This window comes from Pezoporus occidentalis, unplaced genomic scaffold, assembly GCF_034315485.1.
Source record: "Pezoporus occidentalis ecotype Australia unplaced genomic scaffold, CSIRO_AGI_Poc_V1 ctg9, whole genome shotgun sequence".
NCBI lineage: Eukaryota > Metazoa > Chordata > Aves > Psittaciformes > Psittacidae > Pezoporus > Pezoporus occidentalis.
The window spans coordinates 6504525-6528750 of record NW_026916262.1 but is presented as its reverse complement, the minus strand read 5'-3'; the positions used below and the strand labels follow the sequence as shown (position 1 = coordinate 6528750).

Sequence of the window (24226 nt, the reverse complement as noted above, 5' to 3'; positions counted from 1 at the left end):
GAAAAAAAAAAGAAAGTATCTGTTTCATCAGTCTTGTGGCTTAATAACATTTATTGCAGTACAACACAGAACTGTAGAATAAACTTTGTCAACATGCCGCCAACTGACTGTTATATATGGTCCTTAATGATATTTCAGTAATTCATCTAGATCTTCGCTCTTGACTCCTAAGAGAAATGGAGGAGAGCTGTCCAGTAGTAATTATCTATTAAGAATGTTTAGCACTAATGTCAAACTCTTGGCAAGAAGAAGAGATCTGTCATAGACCCTTCCCTCTTCAAGGAAATTAATGGAATTGTGTGCTAATTATTTTTCTTCTCTTTTCCCACCACTTGCAGAACTTTCCTTTTTGTTAGAGATGGTAACCCAAATAAACGGAATGTGCACAACGAGACATCTATGCACTTACTGTGTATGGGACCTCAGATCATGATCTCAGAAGGAGCTCTTCATCCTCGCCTGACACGACCCTCAGAAGACGACTGCAGAAGAGCAGATTGTCTGCAAATGATCCTGAAGTGGAAGGGAGCAAAGCTGGATGAAGGACAATATGAACGAGCAGCCATTGATGCTGTTGATAACAAAAAAAATACACCTTTGCACTATGCTGCTGCCTCAGGGATGAAAACCTGTGTTGAGGTAAAAGTTCATACATAATCGCAAGTCTTTATACTGCTATTAGTAAATGACATGCAGAGTGTTCTACAAAGCTGTTTTGGGAAAAAAATCTGTTACGGTATATTGGATTAACTTTTTAATTCTATTTTTCATTAATTGGAAAAATTACAAAGATAAACAGCCCAAAACATACACTGTCTGTAGAGAACAATGAAAAAAAATGGATTATATATGCATTAACTTCATGACAAATTCCTCAGCATGAAGACTCATGTAGGCCTATAAAAATGGAAATAATTACAGGACTGTAACACTGAAGAAAAAGCTTTAAAGGTAAGCATAGGCATATATATGTAAAGAGAAGTGAAATAACTGCCTGAGAGAACAGTAGAGCTCATTTTATTCCGCTCTGTAGCTGAGACTGGGGAATGCTGTCCATGCATCAAGTACAGGTTTGATGTCTTTAACTTAATAGTTCTCAGCTTTCTTAGAAGATACCATGCATCTGTGCTAACATACTTACAATTACCTTTTTCACAAATTAAAAATGACTTTAATGTTTGTGAAAGGAGTAGCTAGTAATGAGTAATTGGGACTCATAATGACTTTGAAGGTCTCCCATCAAATTTATTTTTAAACTCTACCAAGTAATGAGGACTAGTATTGTGCCGGTAATTTAAAGAACACAAGAACAGACCTCTGACATTTTCAAAGACAGCTAACATTTTCATAAGTCTGGCTATTATAACATCAAGATTTGTATTTTGAGTGGTAACAATTCAAAGTTCAGCATTTATATATATAGTGAAGATACACTATGTGTATAACTTCATGTTTATTGAGACTACATTTCACTCATTAACAAATATCATCAACAAAGTTTATTACCTCATCATTCACCTGGTTTTCTAGATAACTTCTGTGTATCTTAAACAGATCTCAGCACCTGTGGGACTTAAGTAGAGACCTCTCTCTGCAGTAAAAGCTGACATTCTCCCTGTACTTTCACAATGTTTTCTGGGGCTATTTTAATATTGATCTTACTTCTGCCACCTTCTAATCTTGACCATGGCAGATTTAAGCAATAAGTACTGTGTTCAGCTTTGGGGACCCCAACATAAGACAGACGTGGACCTGTTGGAACAAGTCTAGGCCACAGAGATGATCAGAGAGCAGAAGACCTCTCAATGAAGACAGGCTGAGAGAGTTGGGGTTGTTCAGCCTGGAGAAGAGAAGGCTCTGGGGGGACCTTAAAGCCTCCTTCCAGTACCTAAAGGGGGCATACCAGAAAGCTGGAGAGGGACTTTTTATGAAAGCGTGTAGTAACAGAGACAAGGGGTTGTGGCTTTAGACTGAAAGGGGGGAGATTTAGATTAGATATGAGGAAGAAGTTCTTTACTGTGAAGATGGTGAGACACTGGCGCAGGTTGTCCAAAGAAGCTGTGGCTGCCCCATCCCTGGCAGTGTTCAAGGCCAGATTGGATGGAGCTTTAAGCAACCTGGTCTACTGGAAGGTGTCCCTGCCGCTGGAAGGGCATTTTGGAATTGGATGATCTTTAAGGTCCCTTCCAACCCAAACTGTTCTATGATTCTTTATTATAATAAATAGTTCAGAATTTTCATAGATAAGTTCCAGTAGGACTCATAAACAAGTACCGTGGCTCTGCGTATTTATATTAGTATATTTATATTTATATTAGTATTTATATTAGTATATTAGTATTAGGATTTTATGGAAACTCTTGTGCTGAAACTTCAGTTTGAAACAGGCTTGCTTTTGTGTCCTTCATAAAGCATGTATAATACATCTGGAAAGAATCTAGATTCCAACAATTCATTTTACTTTTCTGGCTTATGTTATTTGAGATTGCTTTTGCACTTTCTCCAGCCACCGACTTTACAAACACATTGACAGATCTACTGTGTGATGATTTAAAATTATTTATTCTGAGTTGTTATGCACTTGGCACTCTGCTCAGAAAATATTCAGAGCCTTCTTTATTGTGGCTACTTTGAGAAAAATGGTCAAGTTATACCCATATACAAAGAATATTTAAAGGTGTCTCTAGCTCTGTCTTGCCAGGTACTCAAGGACCTCAGGCCCCTCATTTTCTATGGAGCACTGACCGTATCAGTAGAGCAGAATTTTAGTCTTTAAAACTTAGCAGAGACAATTATACAGGGTTGCCTTGTAGTGTATTTCTGAGATTTTGTGGTTCCATGGAATTGTTGTGGCTATAGGTATAATTATGTATGAAATCAAGTGGTAATTTATTTAATAACAATAGAGGATCTTTGTTTCCCAAAAACCATTGCTATTGTATTTATCTCATCTTTTCGTTTTCCTTGCTCATATGCTTTTTTGTTTCTTGACTGACATGTCTTTTCTTCAGGGTATTACTAGAGTTAGTAATTAATAACTGTTTGCTGTTTTACTTTTCAGCTTCTAGTAAAACATGGTGGAGATTTGTTTGCAGAAAATGAAAATAAAGATACCCCATGTGACTGTGCAGAGAAACAACACCACAAAGAGCTGGCTCTTAACCTGGAATCTCGAATGGTATTTTCACGTGATCCTGAAGCTGAAAGCATTGAAGCTGAATATGCTGCTTTAGACAAAAAAGAGGTCAGAGGATACTTCAAATTCAGGCTATTTTACACTTTTTTTTTGTAGTAGTAGTAGTAGTTACATTGGGACAAAATTCTGCAAAGTATTTCAGTAGGTACTGAAATGCATTGTACTGTGTATTTGTAAACCATTTGATTTTAACACAGCTCTTACAGCTTTCAAGTTAAGCTCAGAGAATAAACAAATACATTGAAAAAACTAAAGACAAGCTTTATTCATACACTTACTTACATGGACTGTCTTGAAAGTGTTGCAAACTGTGAGGCTATAGAAAGTACAATGGGGGCAGTAAGCTGGGAAACAGTTTCTCTAAAATAAAGATTTTTTACATATTTCTTAAGATGCCTTTCTGGATAAAAATGAACACAGGAGAAAATCTGTTGGATAGAATAGGGGAAATGTTCTGGTGCATCTTCCCAGACTGAGACAGGGTTGGATGTCACCAAAAAACAGCTGAGTAGTGGAGGATTTCAAAACAGTGCATTTATTTTCTTGTTTTATAACATGATGCCTGAAGCTGCTGCATTCCAGAGCTTGAAAAAAAAAACAGGTTACAACAAGTGGTGTTATTCTGATGCCAGTTTTTGAAAGAGAGAGACAATTCACTGACACAAACTTACTTGAATTCTGGTATGCCTTACAAAAGGCTGTGATTTGGTAAGGATAATTTGACTAAAATGATTCTGAGCAAAAGTTCCTTCCCCCATCCATTATCAGATTTTAATCAACTAACTTTCTAAACAAGAATATATACATATATCCTATGATTCAGTGAATACTACTAAATAATTCTGTGTAAATTAAAGGACAGTGGATTTCTGTATGGTTACTCCTTTGAAAAGTAGCATGGCTTTGCCATTTACTAGCTAAGCCTTACGACCTAATGAGGCTTAAAAGAGAGTTAATTCATATTTAGATATGAGTAGGCATTTAGTGTTTCCCTGAAAAATGCCACACATGGTCGCCTTTATTTGGCAGTAAGAAAGTCTTTGTATTGTTCAATTAATTTTCTGACTAATTTTCTTGAATAAATTCAAATATAAACAAGCTTAATTAAATTGTTTATTCCTAGATGAGAGGTTTTGAGAAGAGTTTTAATATACTTGAATTGTACCTTGAAACAGCAAATGTAATTAACTCATTTTAGTTTCTCTGAATATTCCTATATTGAGACACCCAAATTGTTGCAAGAGTATAGTTTGTAATTGTATTTTCTCTGCTGGCAAAACCACTTGTAAAGTCTGCTTCAGTTTCTTGCCACAGTTGGAGTTTACCACTCCTTTGTGGTTGTACAAGTAGAACTCTTTGAATGGTTATGTTGACTGGATCATAGCAATGATTTGGCTTAAAACAACAAAAAAAAAAGTTTTCAAGATGGTGATATATAGTTATTTGATTTAACCTGAATAATTTTTATCATTATATTTATATCATGGCTTTGCTGGCATATACACCAGCACAGCTCAGAGAATGGTGAACTTGCAAATATGGGTGGGGCAAATCAAGAACCACTTGAAGAGGCTTTTCTGCAAGAGAAAATAATGCCCCATGGCTGTTTAAGGTAGATACTTAGAGCAATATCAGCTTAAAGACTTGATAATTACAAGGGAGTAAAAGGTGATTATGTTAGTTTGGGGTCACTTCACTGAGACTGTTCAAAGATACAGTTCTGTTCCTCATTTGACTTGTTTTTAGAAAAGTTGTTGAGCATGAGAACTGAAATACAGGCAGGCCTGCAGACCTAGATCCATCCGACATACCAGGGCAGCTTTCCCACATATTCTAAAGATTCACAAGCAAAAAAATGTCAGCCTGGAATTTGGTACACTGATCGGTGGTCTTGGGGCTTCACATAGAACAATCCTTTATTCGTGTGCTCACTTTTTTTCTTCCCCTCTTTCTTTGTGACTTGTCAGTGGGATAAGTTCTCTAACTTCCTATGTAACTGTAACAGCACAAGTGCTGGCACAAGAGATTCCAAGAACATGTAGCCAGGGGAAGTTAATTTTTCAATCTTAGCTCTCAGATTGGTCAAAAACAGCTGAAAAAGAGCAGCCTTTTGAAAGACTAGCACTGAACTGCAATGCAGATGACTACATGTCCTCATCCTCCAGGTCTGTGGACAAATGTGTGGGATGGCAGTGGAAGCTGCACTTAGCACTGGCAGTGGTGATAACCTCCAGCTGTTATCTTAGTGGGGCATGAGATGTGATCCAGAAGTCTTCCCCAGAACACATATTCTTCACCAAAATATGCCACTCAAAGATAGTTCTCTAGTTTTTTTCGCAATTTCATTTTTGAAAAATACTTAACACTGAGAAAAATACACACACTGAGTGTGCAAAATGCTCATTTAACATGGTATTTAGATTGTAATTGTTTGGTAATGCCCTTTAACATCCATCCAAAACATAAAAAAAAATAATTCATAGATAATTAAAAAAAACTTTAGAACACCAAGAAATGCATTTTCAAAGTCATTTCATCTCTTGTATGAAAGTTAGAGGAAAAGATAAAACGTTTGAAAACAATGAGTAGGATTATTTCCCAGGCAAAACAGCCAAACGGGCTTAACTCCAATGTTTATGATATACACAATAGTATCCGGAATGATCCAGTATCCAGTACCTCACCTTCCAGACCTCCCATGTTTACAGCAGAAAATAATCCTCCTTTTCATACAGAGCAAAACATTTTTGGAGTTCTCTGTGCAATGTCATTGAATTGTGTGTACAGTAATAACAAAGAGTTGTTTCTGATGTTGAAAACCAATTCATTTTGTTCTTCACATTGAAATATTACCAGGAAATTACACCAGTGCTTATGTCTAGAATTGAAACACTTGTGAGTAGTGAAAAAAATAACTTGCACAAACCTTTCTTAGGTTACAGAGGCTCTCAAGCTGTCAAGAAATACAGGTTACTGAGTAGGCTCGTATTTCAAGCTTCAGACCCCAACACCAAAGAGATGTCCATCTTCCAGCACTTCAGTTTACTCCTTCCAGAGGGTTTCTGAATAAAATCTGTTTCCATTATAAAGTTACCCAGCCTTTTAAAATCTTATTTTACTGCAGTGCTTCCTGAAGCATATTTTTAAAGCAGGATTTCTGTTTTATTTTGGGTTTAGTTCACCTCAGACTTTTTTACTGGTCAAATTAGAGACTACAGTTAAATGGGTAACAAACAGGCCCTAATAATTTCAAAACACAAACAAGACTGTTGAGTGTGTTTCCAGAAAATGCAGTTTGAAAGGAAAGCAATGTACCAACATGCACATAATCTGTATTTCCCTGTATAAAATGGAAATACTAAGTAATTTAGGAATCGAGCTTAAAATGTAACTCTCTTAACACAAAGTTAGTTGTAGCAACAGAATCCATTTATGATACATTGGCAGTATTAGAGTACTAGAAAACAAGCCCGGAGAATATCTAGGATTACTTTTTTTGTCTTGATTCTCTTACTTTCTGGATGAAAAATCTAAAAAAAAAATTGTTATAGAAAATCTGTGTTTATATTTATCCTTTTAATTTAACTGAAATTACACTAAATAATAAGACTATTTCTAAACTGCTTTTATAGGTTTTTGTTATTTTATTTGCACAGTCTTTTAATTTGCTGTTTATTCTACCATGGCAGCATATTTGTCTTGTTGATGTATCCCTGGAAGGTAACAGGCACCTTCACTTCAGACACATCATGCCATGTTTTAAACTTACTTAAGAAACACCTGGGATTGAGCAGTATTTCAATGCAGATCATGCAGGACAGATTTGACTCTCAGTCAGATTCAGTGAAATACATTGTGCAATAGCAAAGTATATGTCTTCCTTAATTTTACATATGTGCTGCTGAATACTGTAGAAATACACTGCTAGTGAATGATTTATTGAATGTATAGTAGTTGGAACAGTTTTCTTCAGTTCCAGGATTGATATTATATAAATATACATATAATGTAAATATAAATACAAAGAGTTATCTAAAATGCTTAAAATGTACTTTGTCTCTACAGGTAGAGAATGGTGTATTAAGTGAAAAGAGAGAAGGGGACTACAGGTAGTTAAGACATATGTACATATAATGCAGACACTTATGCTTGAGTGAGTTAAATGGAGTATAGATATTTTTTTTAATGTAAGACTCCATTAACAATAGCACTCCACCCATAAAGGAGGATATTTACATGAAGTATATGTGACACCATTTAACTGTATAGTCATCACTGTAGCAAGTTACTTTGCTCTTGCCTATTTTAATGGAACTTTACAAGTGAAGAAAATAATAATAGTTTGAAATGAATTGTTAATCAACTTACATATTAAAGTATTTTCATGAGAAAAAATAGTTACATAATTTATAATATCTAAACATTACTGGTAAAAGCTTGAGAAGAAAATAGTTAAAATGAAGGGCTCTTGAGAATACCAAAGTGCTGAAATCTGTAGAGAAGCTCAGCAGTGCATTAAATTAGTAACTCATATAGTATATTCCAAAATCATTATATAGTTAAATTATGCTAATATTGAACAATGCCTTTTTCAGAGGAAGTATGAGTAAAGAGCTCCTCCGTTAAATTAATATTAAAGGAGGTCTCTGAGCATCATAAACTGTAATCAAAATCCTTTACAATGTATGGCAGTGCAGAGATGTTTGAGGCACTTAAACCTATGGTATTACGCAAATTATATACATCCTTATAACTAAAGACTGTGTCTTTGTAAGTCTGTACAGGACTTCTACACATTAACAACTTTAAGTGTTCTCATTGTATAAAGTCTTCATTCTGGATTTAAGTCTTAATCTTCAGATTAAGCTGCTGGATAGTGCCAGCTTAAAATTTCTTTTTTTCAGCTTCTTCTGTGGGCTTATATATCATTTTATGAAACAAATGTCTGAAGTTTCAAACACATTCTTGAGAAGTAGTTTCCTCATTACTTAAAAAGATAAAATTAGGATTCTTTAAAACCGCAGTATCCAGAAATCCCTGCTGGGTTTTGTGGAATGCTCCAGCTGAGATAATATAATAGTCTGCTGCTCACAGGAGATACTTGCCAGTGTTTGACCTAGAACCAGTCAGTTAAGTATAATTTTAAGCATATCTGCATTTCAGAATAAAATACTAGGGCCTAAAATACGCATATATGTTGCAGGTTTAACAGAAAAGACATTTATTTTTATGATATGTGTAGTCTTCCAAGAACTGAGTACTGTTGTGCTGACAAAGCTACTTGTTTTACAATTGCAATTCAAAATGCAGTTCAGATTCAGTCAAGACAATTTAGTCTTTGCTTCCACTTCTGCAGTATATTCGCACAATTATAGTCATGTAGGCACCCAGCTGTTTGTGTCCGTCTCTCTGACATGTTTTTATAAATGATCTCTTTTGTAAGAAATTAAGTAGGTCAGCCAAATTCCAGCATGCTGTGAATCAAGTGGCCCAGATTTATTTCAGTGCAAGCCATTAACGTTCAGATTGTCCTTTACTGAGTCATGCATGATCAGCAATGGGAGGACATACAGAAACTCCCTGAACTTGGACGATCAAGATGAAGGTCAGGGCACTCACAGTCCATTTCTCTTCTGCTTTTTTGTGCTTTCTCAAAAAGGACAAAGACCCAATGCACCAAAGCCATAGCACCATTACTCCTGCCAGTCACAAAGTTTCTAATATAGAAAAGTTGCTGGATTTTCACTGACTACCTAATGGAAGAGGTCCTTGAGGGAGTTAGTTAAATTTTTAGTTGCATTTAATAGAGTTTTTTATGATATCTACAATGTAGGAAGCATGTTAAGTTTTTAGAGTAGGTGTCTCAAAAATCCAAAATTGCATAGAAGCCCAGGGTATCTATCTCTTCTGCTTTCTGCTTGTTCTCCTCAAAGGGTTATGTGCACAGTGGCCTTTTACTTAGATTGTAAACTTCCAAAGACAGAACCAGTCTCTTGCTTCATGTCTATCTATGTACATATGCAGGCATATGTGTGCATATTACCTAGTACTGGAGAGTCCTGGACTATGTTCTACATTAAAGCAAAATACCGATGGTAAATAATAATGATGTGTGTTCTTACCTGTGGTTATCTATTGTCGCTGCTCCTCTGTGTAATTTCTTTTCCAAATTGGTGAACCCAGTTGGCATTTGGTGGCCAGGTTCCTGATTAGTCCTGAGCACATATCAGTTTTCTATCAAATGCTTTAAATCTTTTGTTAGTTATCCTTTACATAAATAAAATCAGTGCACGTAAGAGTAATTTTTTTCACATACCCTTTCTTTGTCCATTACAGATGGACAGTATATATCCTGCCACTTGTTTTTCTACCTTTTGGGCATTTTACCTGTGTAACACTTAACAAATATGTTACTTGCTTTCATGTTCTTCCTTTCTTAGTTTTACAAAGGAGTCTGCAAAATATGTGTATGCATTTCTGGTACCTTGGTTGGAGCCAATTCAGAATCCTAAAATTTCTGCCTTTTTGTCTTTCTAATTTGACCTTTTTCTAATGCCGTAATAAAGGGACGGAGCCCCAGACCAGGAAGGTAGCTGAATGATCTGTTCTGTATAGGGTTATCAGAGTTGGCTGTTGCTTCTCAAAAAGAGTTTTAACATCTTTGTGTATAGTGACTCCCCAGTATCTCCAAGATACTCAAAACCCACCTGGACACAGTCCTGGGCAACTGGCTTTAAAGGACCCTGCTTGAGCACGAGGTTGAACAAAATGACATCCTCAGGTCCCTTCCAACCTTGACCATTTTCTGTTTCTGTGAACCTCTAACTGCATGTCTCACCTATCCTATTCATATCCTAGTCTCTGCTTCTGTGAGGGTGGATATTGCCTCAAAAGGCCCCTACCTGATTCTCTTCACAGAAGCATCCCTTCTTACTATCTAATGTCTCAATGTATCCTCCTCTAGATCAATTCAAAGTTACTGGGTCTCAATTAATACATAAATTTAGAGTCAGATAATCTATATGCAGCGTATGTTAACCTGTCCTTTTGCTCTCTCCTGAAATCCTTAGTTAAAATCTAGTCAAGCGTTTTCATACCAATTCTGTCAAAATTCAGCTGGATTCTTTGAAAATCTAGCACTTTTTGAGAGAGAGAATGAGAATCAACGTTAGGGTAGTTTATCATTTGAACATGGCCTCCAGCTATAATGAAGAACTCCAGAGATATACTGTCTTTTAGATTTTGCATGTGCAAAGATCATACTATAAATACTGCAAAATGGCTGTGTTTCAGTATAGCTTTGCATGCTCATTGGTCTGCATAATGAATAAATTTTGTCAGATATTACCTCACAGCTGGGATGATGGTCAGTAACACTGCTTTGAATGTTTTCATTTTAATATGGCATTAGAGACTAACTGGAAAATACTGCTAGACATAAATTGTCTTTCTTCTTCTTCTCAAAGCCATATGAGGGACTAAGACTTCAGGACCTGCGAAGGCTTAAGGATATGCTGATCGTGGAATCTGCTGACATGCTCCAAGCCCCGCTCTTTACTGCAGAAGCTTTACTTCGGGCACATGGTAATCCAAAATCTTAAAAGCTAAAGAAATTGTTTTCTGCAAAATTGAAATTGCAGTTGTATGTGTACTTTTTATTTTCAAGTAAGCAACAAGTAATGATTGATCAAATACCAGGAAGCAGCTCACACAGTACTTCAGAAAGAAGTACAGCTGCAGTCTGTCAAAAAAACATAAAGGCAGACAGGAGAGCTGATAGGAAAGTGATTCAAACTAGGAGTTATAATGGAAGACATTTTAACTTTAGCAGTGTGGAGAAACAGAACTTTCCTATTTCACACCGTACTTCAGAAAGAAGTGTAGCTGCAGTATGTCAGAAAGCACTAAGGCAGACAGGGAAGCTCATAAGAAAGTGATTCAAACTAGGAATTATAATGGAAGGCATTTTAACTTAAGCAGTGTGGAGAAACAATTTTCATATTTTGGAGAGAGACAGAAGTAGATCTTCTATGGTTTTATATGTCAAAGTCAAATTCATTGTACCTGGTTTTGTAAGACAATTGGTTTTCTGCCTCTATATATTTGTGTATAAAACTGGATCAATTTTATTTATTTATTTATTTGTTGCGATGAAAGCAGTCTGACCATTGTAATAAATGGTTGGAAATTGTCTTGGGGTTTAAAGTATACAAGTGTATGTCCTTTGAAGGATTTTTGTAGTTACTCTTTTTAACACAGGGTATACTTTTCCATGTGTTTGTCTGTTAGTAGTTTAATTTCACTGAAATCAGTCTGTGCTCTTGTCATGTAATTTAAACTGGGGTTGTCAGAATGGGGATATACTGAACTCAGTGTGTTCACGCCAGACAAAAGTATCTCTGAAACCCAGCGGAAGCTTTTTAGGTTTTGATTCAGTGATTCAAAACTTATGCTTACTGAAGCATCTACATTGTTACCTTATGCCAAAGGAGCTACTCAGGCAGCTAATGGTTTGCATGCTCATCACTGTATTGCTGGGTTAAGCTTTCATACACTATTATTTTTGTGCTCTCCTTGTTAAAATAAAAGGGAGAGGGAAAAGTGAAGTAGGAAAACATTATTTTATACCCACAACATTTGGCAGACTTTCACAATGATGTATGGTACCTCAAACTTACCTCTTTTTACATTACTTTTAATAGTTGGTATTTGTGTTTCTTCTAACATTGAATTAAGTCAATGTGAACTTGTGCCACTCTGATGATATTTAAGGTAATCTTTGCATATATGTTTTTTAACACTGATTATTTGTTTATTTTTAATAATGTATTTATAATGTGTGCAATATTTGAATGCTATTTTTGATTCTCCAAATACTCTCATTAAGGCTAAATATTACTAAGCATTTGGCTAAGTGGGTAGGCAGATTGTGTAACCTGTGCAGATACTTTGAAGAGGAAAATGACAGCAGTGCTGTTCAAACTCACAGCAGAGTCTGTGGTTAAGTCCAAAAGCAGCAAGGTTTATGGAAACTGTGGAGAAATGTCTGCCAGCATCCAGCAAGCAGGGACTGAAAGTTGAGAAGAAACCAGTCTGTGTTGGAAAGGTCATTTTACTGGTGTTGCCCTAGTGATGTAGCAGTAACTTAATGCAATTGGCCAGTATGGAGAAAAAAGCACAGAGAATTTGCAAGTCATGAGAATGTCAACTATTTTGCCTGTATCTGTAGTCATACACTGGAAATTATTTAAAGAGAATTTATTTTATTTGAAATGAATACATAGAATTGGTTCAGTCTAGTAAAGGGAATAATTGAGCTATTTACAAAGGCTTAGGCAGTTGGGAAACATCAAATGCCAAATTGTAATGGTTTTGCATTAAATCTTGAAATTCATGAATGTGAAATCTTATCTTAATACTTAATGTACAAAAAACATGTTTTAAATTCTTGGAAAGATCAGTCTTCTTTACTACTTTTAATAGTTAACAGACATGTAATATTTAATCCAATGACCTTTACTTTCTTTCATAGTACAACTATAACAATTTACTGAGACAAGCTGTAAGAGTTGAGTTTTCCTCTTTTTTTGTTTTTTTAAGTAGGAGACAGAAGAATGCAGAGTTAGAGCCAAGGTTAACGTTGTTATGGCAGTCAAATGCTAATAAAAATTATAACTTTTGAAGTATAAATATGTTCAGGATCTGCATCTTTAAACAAATTGAATTAAACCACGATGTGTTTTAGCTTAAGTAAGCACCTGATCACTAAATCATCTCCAGGTTAAAGGCATTTTTTCGTATTTGGAGGGAGCAGATTTTAGTGTGATAGCAACCATCATGTGGCAGAGGCAGTATATTTATGAAGTTCAGTGATTAGAATGTTTGTTCGTTTTTTTTTTCCCAGCATTAGTACAGCACTGAAATACAGTATATCTTTTTTTACACAATCTAAAATTCAACAAAAGTAAGACAGATCATTTGGTTAATAACATTGAGTTTCCCATGGAAGTACCTAACATTAAAAAACCCCAATAGAAAAAATTGGCAAATTTCTCTTTTCTTCTGAAATTCTAGTTCGCCTGAATTCTAGTTCACCAGGTCTTAGATTCACATGCATGTAGGTATTTGATAGATTTACATTTAAATGAAAACTTTTAAGTATTTTTAATAGAAAAAAAATCACTATTCTTAAGATAGCTTTAGTATTACTAGTAAGAATCAGAAACAGAAAACATTTCAAACAATAATTAAGAAAAAATTTATTTTATTCTAAGATCTGCGTAGTAAAATTTGTTTCAGGAGTTCTTTTTTGTATATAAGTAGGCAATGTTAATTATGATTAAAAAAATCATTCACTAACAGTTACAGAGTTAAAATGGAGTAAGACAGTAAGAATATATGAAATACTGGGTGGAGGGTTCCCCCCAGAAAATATATCACTTGTGCTATAAAGTAACTCATTAGGTCGCAAATCTTTTTGTAATCCAGTTGTATCTTGATCTTCTTCCTTTGTTTATAACACTTCGCTTCATCTTCTTAACGAAACGCAAGTGAATCCATATTGAACAATTACTTTTTTCATAGAAAGAGAAAATATTGAGAATTCTGTGGTGCAAGGGCTGTTATGCTTTGATCTGTGTTTGCAGGTCACTGCAGTTCTGGTTTCTGATTGAGTCTCCCAACTACTGCAATAGCTGTAAATAAATTATAAAAATAATTTTACTTAAGACTGATATTACAGGAAAAGGAGATGCTTGCAATGCATTTAGTTACATAAATACATTGCATTACGTATTATCTTGGAATGTGTTCTGTAAAATTTAATGCCTAAAGTTCCATTCACTTATACTTTATCATATTTTTTTCTCCATTTTTTACCTTAATGTTTATATTTCCTTTAGAGGGTGCAGTTACAAAATGCATTTCAAACATTGCCAGATACATAATGTCCTGTATCTGTATCTTTATTGAAGACTGGGACAGGGAGAAGTTACTTGAAGCATGGATGTCTAATCCAGAGAACTGCTGCCAGCGTTCAGGGGTTCAGATGCCAACTCCTCCTCCAAGTGGATATAATGCCTGGGATACGCTCCCTTCTCCACGAACTCCACGCACTACTCGCTCTTCTGTAACTTCCCCTGATGAAATCACCCCCTCACCAGGAGACATTGAGACAGCTATGGTAAGATTATAAATAGATCTGAAACTAATAGCACCGAAGAGCTTATTTCTAATCGTAGCACACCTGCGTGGACAGGAGGGCTGCATTGCCATCTCATTCTGAAAATACATTTGTAAAGCTGTAAGGTGTGCTTCTCTTTCCAGAAGTGGTGAACAGAGAAGATGATACCTTACACGTTCCATATAATAACACAATCTAGCATCTGGCTACTAAAAAGCACTCTGTTTTCACAGTGGCTGTCACTCAACGAAGTAGGATTTTAGCCAGACACAGTCACATCAGTGCATTTGGCTCTTTTGAGCTTCTCATCTCATCTCATACTTACCGAGATGTTCACTCTAATTGTATCCATTTCCCTGAATGTACTCAGTGCTGTGAACCCTGCCTTTTGAAATTTTTTTCTTTAGAAAACAAAATTCTCTTTGTCTGCATTTTGAAATGTCAGCCCACTAGTGTACTGAAGGCTTATAATTACTTTTAATATGTGTGGGCTGCTTCAAGCGGTTTACAAGGCTATTGCAAATTTGAAATATGAAAGCGCCTTTCATTAAAATTAGTGTGGTTCTTTTGGAAGACACAGTTCTCTTTTTAATAATCTGCAGCTGCAGCATTATAAAACTTTTGCTCCATGACCTAAGCATTTTTCTAGAATATTATACACAGTCTTACAAATGGATCATCCCTAGATCTCACGTTAAAATTAAGATTTTGCATTCCTGCATTAAATATTTCTTTAATTATAAAATGCTGGAAAAGAAGCTATATATCATATATTTATTTACATTAGCAGTTAAATATTGTCCAGGAATATTTCTTAATTAAAATGCATAATGAAAGATTACATGTCTTCAGTTCTACATTGTATGTTTTGGTTTTCATTGGTGGTCCATGAGCCAGGTATGCAGGTTTGGATAATGATGAACATTCTAGATCTGGCATGTCTTAAGTCAGAATACAGAGTTACACATGTAGAGTTGCTGTTAGTTTAAAAATCTTACAAAGAACTATAAAAATAATATTTTCAAAATGTTATTTATAAAATAATACATTTTTCTGAAGTCTCTCTTCAGAAAAACAAAAGCTAAAAGGAATAGATAAAATAAAACCACTGGCTGTAAAACTTCTTTTCAGATTTTGCATTTACATCCTATCTTATAATTAAAACTGTTTCAGTAAAAGTTCTGTACTTGCTATTTTGAACTCAGAGCTTCATGAAATTCCTTATTTAAAAGTTATGTTTTAAACAAAATTGCACATTCATATCAATTTAGTAATAACATCATGCATTGTCAACTTCTAGAATATTCAATTTTGGCTAGTCAATAAGCTGAAATGACTGAACCAACAATAAATGCCTTCATCGCGTTTCGCAGTTTAAAGGCCAACTTGTTTTGTTTTGTCTTGTTTTGGCTTTAACACAGGTGTTTTTAACAGTGGCATACCATAGGCTAATTTTTAGAAAGTTTTGTGTCTGTTCAATATCTAATGTATTGAAAGCTGACATGGAATCTTTGTTTTAATGGAAAGAAAAATCTCTTTGTACTACTTGAAGAATATGAATATTTATTTTCACACCTAACCACAAGCAATGAGTAGTTTGATTCCTATGCTTTAAATGTTTTCAGAGTAAGAATCTCAATATTCGATTATTCAATTTTCTATAGTAACCAGTTATATAAAATTCAGCAATCATGTCTTCTGTTGGAATATTTGTAACTTAACTTTTTCTTTATTTTGATTGAAAGTTTTAAAAGTATTTTTAAAAAAGAATAGTATTTATGTAGATTATTACTTAAAATATCTGCTGCTGTTGCACAACCAAATTGCTTCACCTTGATTTGGACCCGATTGTGTGAGATGCTAAACATTTGCTTTAGCCTCTGTAATCTCCAAAGTCAGTATCTCGCTGCCTGAGAAGCTGATAAAAAAATCCAGGTCACTTTTGTTCCTAGAACTCTATCTCCGAGAGCCCAATGCTCTGCAAGGTGAGGCACTTACTGAGCTGGAGGACTCACCCATCACTTTGGATGATGGAAAGCACCGTAAAATGTGATGTTTGATAAGGGAGGTATAGAAACCAAGATACCTCATCTTTCTTAGTTTCGTTGCTTCTAATTACAGTTAGATTTTTTCCCCTACTGAGCACTTCTTTAAGTTTTTGCTGATATTTTCCAAGGTAACATGTCCTGCTAGCTATATGAAAGTCTTTAAGGTATTTCTTAACCAGAAGTATTATTTTCATCTGCAGTGTGACATTTGTATGTGTAATATATCTGTGTTTGAAGACCCAGTGGATATGCCTTGTGGACATGACTTCTGCAGAGCATGCTGGGAGGCGTGAGTATATGTACTTTTGTATCTTTTGAGAAACTTTCATACTTGCCATTTTGAAGAGGAAAAGTCAGAGACCGTAAACAGCTAAGGATGAAGTACTGCTTGGGTTTCAAAGAGGTGCTGGTTTGACCCTATCGGATACTGAAGTTGTCACTCAAAGTATCTGTAGACTGTAACACTGTATTGTCTTGTTGCAGTGTCATATCAGTACAGCTATCCAAATTTATATGAACCCATTCCTCCTATGTTAAGGAAGAGCTCTTTCTCTTCCATATGAGCTTTTAGAAGGCACTTCTATTCAAGTGGCAAGAAAAGTAATAGTCATGCTTCTGTCTTGCAAATTGTTATGCAGCAATGTAGAAGTTACCAAGAGAGCACTGGCCTGACATGGTGATTCTAATTTGGGTGCTGGACTATGCATACTGTGATTTATGCATGCACTCAGAGCTACCGTTCAATGACAAGCAGGTGTTTGCAGCATCACATCTAGGGTGGGATTTGTCTTTCTGAGCCTCAAATGGCAGTCACTTCTAACTTACTCAGAGCATAGCCAGGGCTGAGTTATCACATTCTAAGACATCAATCTGAGATGGGATGAATTGGTGTCTCTACCTTCACTATTAAAGGATTCCAGGTGGCTAACTTAGAATAGCTGTCTGTCTGGCATATAGATGATTAAATTTAGATGAGTACCATAGTTGATGTCTGTGGTAAGTTACAGCTTTTAAACTAAGCAGCCTTGTGCGCTGTTAGTTGAAGTCCAGCTTCCTGCAGATATCTGAGCTCATTCTGACTTGCATTCTGGTGCTTAGGGACTGTAAAGGTCTTTATTTCGAAATTTGTTTCCAAGAGCAGACCTATTTTGACTAGCACAGTTGTAAAAATTAATTGCATATCAAATTAATTATTTCCTAGATTAATTACATTTACATGTTCCATTTCTAATTTAAAAGTAATGCTTAGTTTAATTAAACATTGCAGAGCTGTCTCTGTTAAATGGCAAGGATGGAAGCCACAAACACATAGGGCTAAGCATAGCTGATGGGGCCCACTTTTGGACCATGACAGTGCTCTTTTATTTTCTTTTTAATTATGTTGCTCATCAAATCTGTAGCCCTTTTCAGCAGAAAGGAACAATTCCTATTCTTTGTTTAAAAAATGATTAATGTGAATATCCGTGAATCTAACATGAAGTATTTATTGTATTTTAATTTTTACTTTTATTCACAAATACTGACTGACAAAATTCTGGCAGATTTTTGAATCTGAAAATTCAGGAAGGTGAAGCTCACAACATTTTTTGCCCAGCATATGATTGTTTCCAGCTTGTGCCTGTAGACATCATAGAAAGTGTGGTTTCCAAGGAGATGGACAGAAGATACCTTCAATTTGACATTAAGGTAAATTTTCAAACTGTTCTTGTACTCCTGAACTCTATTTCATTTTATAAAGAGCAACTTCAAGCTTCTGTGCTAAATGCTGGAATGTATCTGTAACTTTACAAGTAGAAATTAATAAATTAATATGTATGCTGAATTACGAGCTGACTTATATGCCATAATATCAGTATTTGTTATACCACTAAGAAAGAAAGAAAGAATAATATATTTATTCCTTAGGCACAAATGCAGTACTTTCATAATGTGTATCCTAATGCAGTATTAATAAAATGATTTGATCAAACTAATGTTCGTAACAGGTCATATGAAGCTTTTCATCAACCAGCCATGTTTGTGTTGGCAATCTAAAATTTTTGAGATCTTTTGGATTATTTGTATTACCAAGAGACTGTTTACGTGCAGAAATAGCACCTGTTTACATTTTTAAAATTTAATAGGACAAGTGAAGTAATCTTTTTCCATCCAATGCTTGATATAATAGCTATATATAGGAAAGGAAGTAGGGAAACCTTGATTTGATTTCCCAGTTTGATTTTTTAGCATGTTTGTTTCTATCATTGCAACTTGTTTTTAAAAGCAATCATTTAATTCACCTTTTTTCTTTTACACTAGTGTAGTAATGAGCTAGTCTCAGATAGTGTGCTTCTTTACAATGGTGGCAAGGCATAAGAAAGTAGAGAAATATTTTTTCATTTACGATACATTATTTTCTCTGTGTGACAGGTCTCTTTAATACATAGTAGCAGACTCTTTGCATCAGTAAAATGCAAATTAAATCACCAGATCTGATTAATCTTTTGCATCTTCATAGCTGGTTATCAGCATATGTTTGAAGCAAAGTAGTGAAAGTTCCTTTTTCTCCTCACTTATTAGATGTAAGTTCTACAAAAGAACACCTACTATCTTAACCAAAGCAGATTGGAAGTAAATTCCTGAATTAATCCAGTTTTGATTTCAAGTTTCTTGCAGATGGGATATATTGTGGGATTTTTGTTCTAATCAGTAAGATTCTAATTCTTTTCAGCTACAAGAGTCAGTTTTATTAATGAGGATAATGGTAGTGCATATGTAGTAGAAGTTTACAGTAAGCCATGTCACAAAGGAGTTGACTTGCACACATGGAATATTTTGTTTGGGATGTAAGTCATTTGCATCTTAGCACATGTTGGGAGTACTGTGGTTATTTCAAACAAACAGAACATTTTTAAGGTGGGGATTAAATTATTCCCTTTGTATAATTATTTTTAAAAGCTTATCAAAGTAGCTATAAGATTGTCCTTAGGTTTCTTGGCTTTGTTCCTTCAAAGGAAGATTATGAATACAGATTGGTTTATATCAATGATGAAATCTGATCTTATGTAGTAAAATTTTTTCCTTTTTTCCTTTTTTTGGTCCCAGGCCTTTGTTGAAAATAATCCTGCTATTAAATGGTGTCCTATACCGGGCTGTGAAAGAGCAGTAAGGCTAACAAGACAAGGATCGAATTCAACAGGATCAGATACACTTAGCTTCCCTATGCTAAAAGCCCCTGCTGTAGATTGTGGGAAGGGACATCTTTTCTGCTGGTTGGTATTAGAAACTTACCTACATCTAAACAAACTAACAGTCGCTGCTATTCCAGGGATTAGTTTGAAAGTCCCACTTAGCATCAAGCATGGAACAAAAATTTGTATGGATGGTATGTGACTACTATCCTGTATCCGTGCACTGAATCGCCTCGTGCAATAGTTTAGTATTTTGGGGCACAACAAAGGTTTAGAATACTGTCTTACTCATTATTGCCTCTGTTAGATGCGAAACAGTGGTATGGAGTGTTGTGATGTTCGGGGGGGACAGAGGAGAGGTGGGATATTGGTGGAGGGATTTCTCTGCTCTGAATTGCTGTAGTATAATAGAAACACTGCACATCATGTATTGCAGTACAGAAAATGAGCAATTTTTAGCTCTTTCTGAATTTTTTGTAGAATCAGGTCAAAGAAGCTGGAGTTTAAATAGAACTATGAAGGACCTTTTGCTTTATAGTTAGCTATTCTCTTTGCAGGATCACTCCAATCATTGGTTCGCTTTAGGACGAGCACATTTTCTTTATGTTATCTTCTGTTGAATCTTAAGATGAATACAGGCTCAAGAAGGAGTGAAAAACTGTAAGATATTTAAAAGACATCCCTCAGATTGCTTATCTTCAGCACTTCCAAGGAAAGGATAACAGCAGCATCAAGAAAAGCAAGTGGTTGGATAGTTTTCTGTAGTGCAGAGCAAAGCCCTGTCTTAATTCATTGAGTTCCTACAGTACTATAAATCAGAAAGTTTTGCTGAGGACAGCCATATTAGTCTTATAGTACAAAAAAACCATACATGAGTGAGTTCCTCTGAAGAAAATAAAGTGCATTCTTAGTTCAGAGGGTTTTCATCATTACTATATTCATAAAAGGAGCTTGTTTTTATATCTTTAAAGTTCAGTCAACACATCACACAGTTCTATACTTACATAAATTCTGCAAGTTTTACCCAGGTAATCTACAGCTTAGCCATTGTAATAGCAATTGATACTGCATTCCCTAAGAGATTCTCCAGAATTTATATATTATAGTCTCTTCAGGTGCACTTGGGAAGCCAATTATAGGTTGCAACAATGTTCTCCTGGTTTGATTCAAAATTCATTATATGGTATAAATATTACCATGAGGGGGGAAAAAAATCCAGAACTGTATTCTTTCTGGATGATGAGTTTCACCCTTACGTAAATTTAACTTGTTGAAACTTGGTACATTTTATTAAATATATACTGCACCTTCAAATAAATCACCCTGCTAAATCATAGAATAGTTAGGGTTGGAAAGGACCTTTAGATTATCTAGTTCCAACTCCCCTGCCATGGGCAGGGACACCTCACAGTAAACCATGTAACCGAAGGCTCTGTCCAGCGTGGCCTTGAAGACTGCCAGGAATGGAGCATTCATAACTTCCCTGGGCAGCCCATTCCAGTGCCTCACCACCCTTACAGTAAAGAACTTCCTGCTTATATCCAATCTAAACCTCCCCTCTTTAAGTTTTAACCCATTACCTGTTGTCCTGTCACTACAGTCCCTAATGAACAGTCCCTCCCCAGCATCCTTGTAAGCCCTCTTCAGATACTGGAAGGCTGCTATGAGGTCTCCATGCAGCCTTCTCTTCACCAGGCTGAACACCCCCAACTTTCTCAGCCTGTCTTCATACAGGAGGTGCTCCAGCCCCCTGATCATCCTCGTGGCCCTCCTCAGGACTTGTTCCAACAGTTCCATGTCCTTTTTGTGTTGAGGACACCAGAACTGCACACAATACTCCAAGTGAGGTCTCACAAGAGCAGAGTAGAGGGGCAGGATCACCTCCTTCGACCTGCTGGTCACGCTCCTTTTGATGCAGCCCAGGATACGGTTGGCTTTCTGGGCTGTGAGCACACACTGAAGCCGGCTCATGTTCATTTTCTCATCAGCCAACACCCCCAAGTCCTCCTCCGCAGGGCTGCTCTGAATCTCTTCTCTGCCCAACCTGTAGCTGTGCCTGGGATTGCTTCGACCCAGGTGTAGGACCTTGCACTTGTCATGGTTAAACTTCATGAGGCTGGTATCAGCCCACCTCACAAGTGTGTCAAGGTCCTTCTGGATGGCATTCCTTCCCTCCAGGGTATCAACCAAACCACACAGCTTGGTGTCATCGGCAAACTTGCTGAGGGCGCACTCAATCCCACTCTCCATGTGCAGCGATGAGGATGTTAAACAAGACCGGTCCCAGCACCGATCCCTGAGGGACACCACTCGTTACTGGTCTCCAGCCGGACATTGAGCCATTGACCACAACTGTTTGTGTGCAGCCATTCAGCCAGTTCTTTATCCACCGAGTGGTCCATCCATCAAATTGATGTCTCTTAGAGGCAAGGATGTTGTGTGGGACAGTGTCAAATACTTTGCACAAGTCCAGGTCAATGACGTCAACTGCTCTACCTCTGTCCCATCAGTTCCGTAGCCCCATCATAGAAGGCCACCAAATTGGTCAGGCAGGATTTGCCCTCAGTGAAGCCATGCTGGCTGTCACCAAGCACCTTGTTGTTTTTCATGTGCCTTAGCATGCCTTCCTGGAGAATCTGCTCCAAGATTTTGCCAGGCACAGAGACTGACTGGTCTGTAATTCCCTGGGTCATCCGTTTTCCCCTTCTTGAAAATGGGGGTTAAATTTCCCTTTTTCAGTCACCGGGAACTTCACCTGACCGCCATGATTTTTTAAATACGAGGGACAGTGGCTTAGCAACTTCATTCACCAGCTCCTTCAGGACCAGTGGATGGATTTCATGAGGTCCCACGGACTTGTGCACACTCAGGTTCTTAAGATGGTCTCAAACCTGATCCTCTCCTACAGTGGGCCCAAGGTCTTCATTCTCACAGTGCCTGTGTCTGCCTTCCAAGACTTGGGTGGTGTGGTCAGAGCATTTGCCAGCAAAAACTGAGGCAAAGAAGTCATTCAGAACCTCAGCCTTCTCCAAAACTGGGATAGCCAGTTCTCCTGATAGGTTCTGGAGAGGACCCACCTTGTCCCTAATCTATCTTTTATTTGCAGTGTACCTATAGAATCCCTTCCTGTTATCGTTAACATCCCTAGCCAATTTTAATTCTAACTGGGCCTTAGCTTTCTTAACCTGGTCCCTAGCTTCCCAGACAACATCCCTGTATTCTTCCCAGGCTGCCTGTCCTTGCTTCCACCTTTTATAAGCCTCTTTTTTCCTTCAAAGTTTCCTTAGCAGCTCCTTATCCATCCAAGGAGGTGTCCAGGCCCTCCTGCTGCACTTCCTTCTAGTTGGGACAGACTAGGGACTCCTGAGGTTGGAGCAGGTGATCCTTGAATATCAACCAACAGTCTTGGGCCCCCCTGCCCTCTAGGGCTATATCCCATGGAACCTTACTAAGCAGGTTCCTCAAAAGGCCAGAGTCTGCTCTCTTGAAGTCCAGGGCAGTGAGCTTGCTGCACGCTCTTCTCACTGTCCTGAGGATCTCGAATTTGACCATCTCGTGATTGCTGCAACCAAGGCTGCCCTAGAGAGTCACATTTCCAACGAGCCCTTCCCTGTTGGTGAGCACGAGGTCAAGCATGGCACCTCTCCTTGTCGGCTCCTCTATTACGTGCGGAAGGAAGTTGTCTTCTACACAATTGAGGAACCTCCTGGATTGCTTGTGCCGGGCTGTACCGTCCTTCCAACAGATACCAGGGTGGTTGAAGTCACCCATGAGGACAAGGGCCTGCAAGTGTGAGGCTGTTCCTATCTGTCTGTAGAGTGCTTCATCCACAGTGTCCTCTTGGTCAGTAAGTACTGAGGAACACAGTCCAGGGAAGCTAAAGCTGTTAAGTGTCACAGCTGTTTGGTGTTAGTTCCCGTCATTCAGTGCTGTCAATGAGTCTATCCAAATTACAGCTTTGTTTCATAAAGATTTATGAGCAGTTGGATCAGTGCTCTTACTCTAGTAAAATGGCATCCAAATATAAAAATCCTTGTTTTGGTGTGGGCTGAGGAAAGAACTTCCATGAGAAGTTGTTCTTCTATGATAGTCTCTGTCCTGGCTATCATATAGATCAATGTAGAGATAGAGATACATGAGATATATATGTGATTGCACTTTATTAAAAATCAACAATTTACAAATTTGAAAACATAAAAAATACAACCTTTCCCCCAGTAATAGATTAACTAATCAGCTTTTAACTTAGAAACTAAGGTTTTTAAGTTGATTTTTGCTAGTTTCTGGCCTTTCTAGGAGCAAAATTGTCTTAGAAGTCTTGGCTCTCTTGAAGCAAATGATTTACATGTACTGCTGCCCCACAGCAGTGGAAGGTATCAGTGTTTAACCACAGCTGAGATTGCCATACAGACTCATTCATTCCAGTACAGTCTTTCCTAGCTACAGATCTGAAGTATCTCTAAACAGGGATCCTTGTGTAGTGAATTTAAGCTTGTTTGATAGCAGACTGGCTAGTGGGAAAACAGTTGAAAATGATTGCCATGACCTTTCCTTTGTTCCTCCTTAAGAGGGATCAGAAGAGTATTGCTGCAGACACTGCAGAGAGCAGTTCATCAGTGGATCTGCAGAA

The 24226-nt window shown here is 36.9% G+C and overlaps 1 protein-coding gene across 5 annotated transcripts in view; it reads left to right on the top strand.

Moving 5' to 3' along the window:
* Positions 1-24226, top strand: part of ANKIB1 (ankyrin repeat and IBR domain containing 1) — a 95795-nt gene that overhangs the window by 54033 nt on the left and 17536 nt on the right. For all 5 annotated transcript variants that reach the window (XM_062605023.1, XM_062605024.1, XM_062605020.1 and 2 more), the window contains 7 exons: positions 339-639; positions 3062-3244; positions 10663-10780; positions 14170-14378; positions 16627-16715; positions 17968-18112; positions 19511-19677. In XM_062605023.1, the coding sequence (XP_062461007.1) occupies positions 339-639; positions 3062-3244; positions 10663-10780; positions 14170-14378; positions 16627-16715; positions 17968-18112; positions 19511-19677 (1212 nt within the window). The remainder of the gene's footprint in view (positions 1-338; positions 640-3061; positions 3245-10662; positions 10781-14169; positions 14379-16626; positions 16716-17967; positions 18113-19510; positions 19678-24226) is intronic.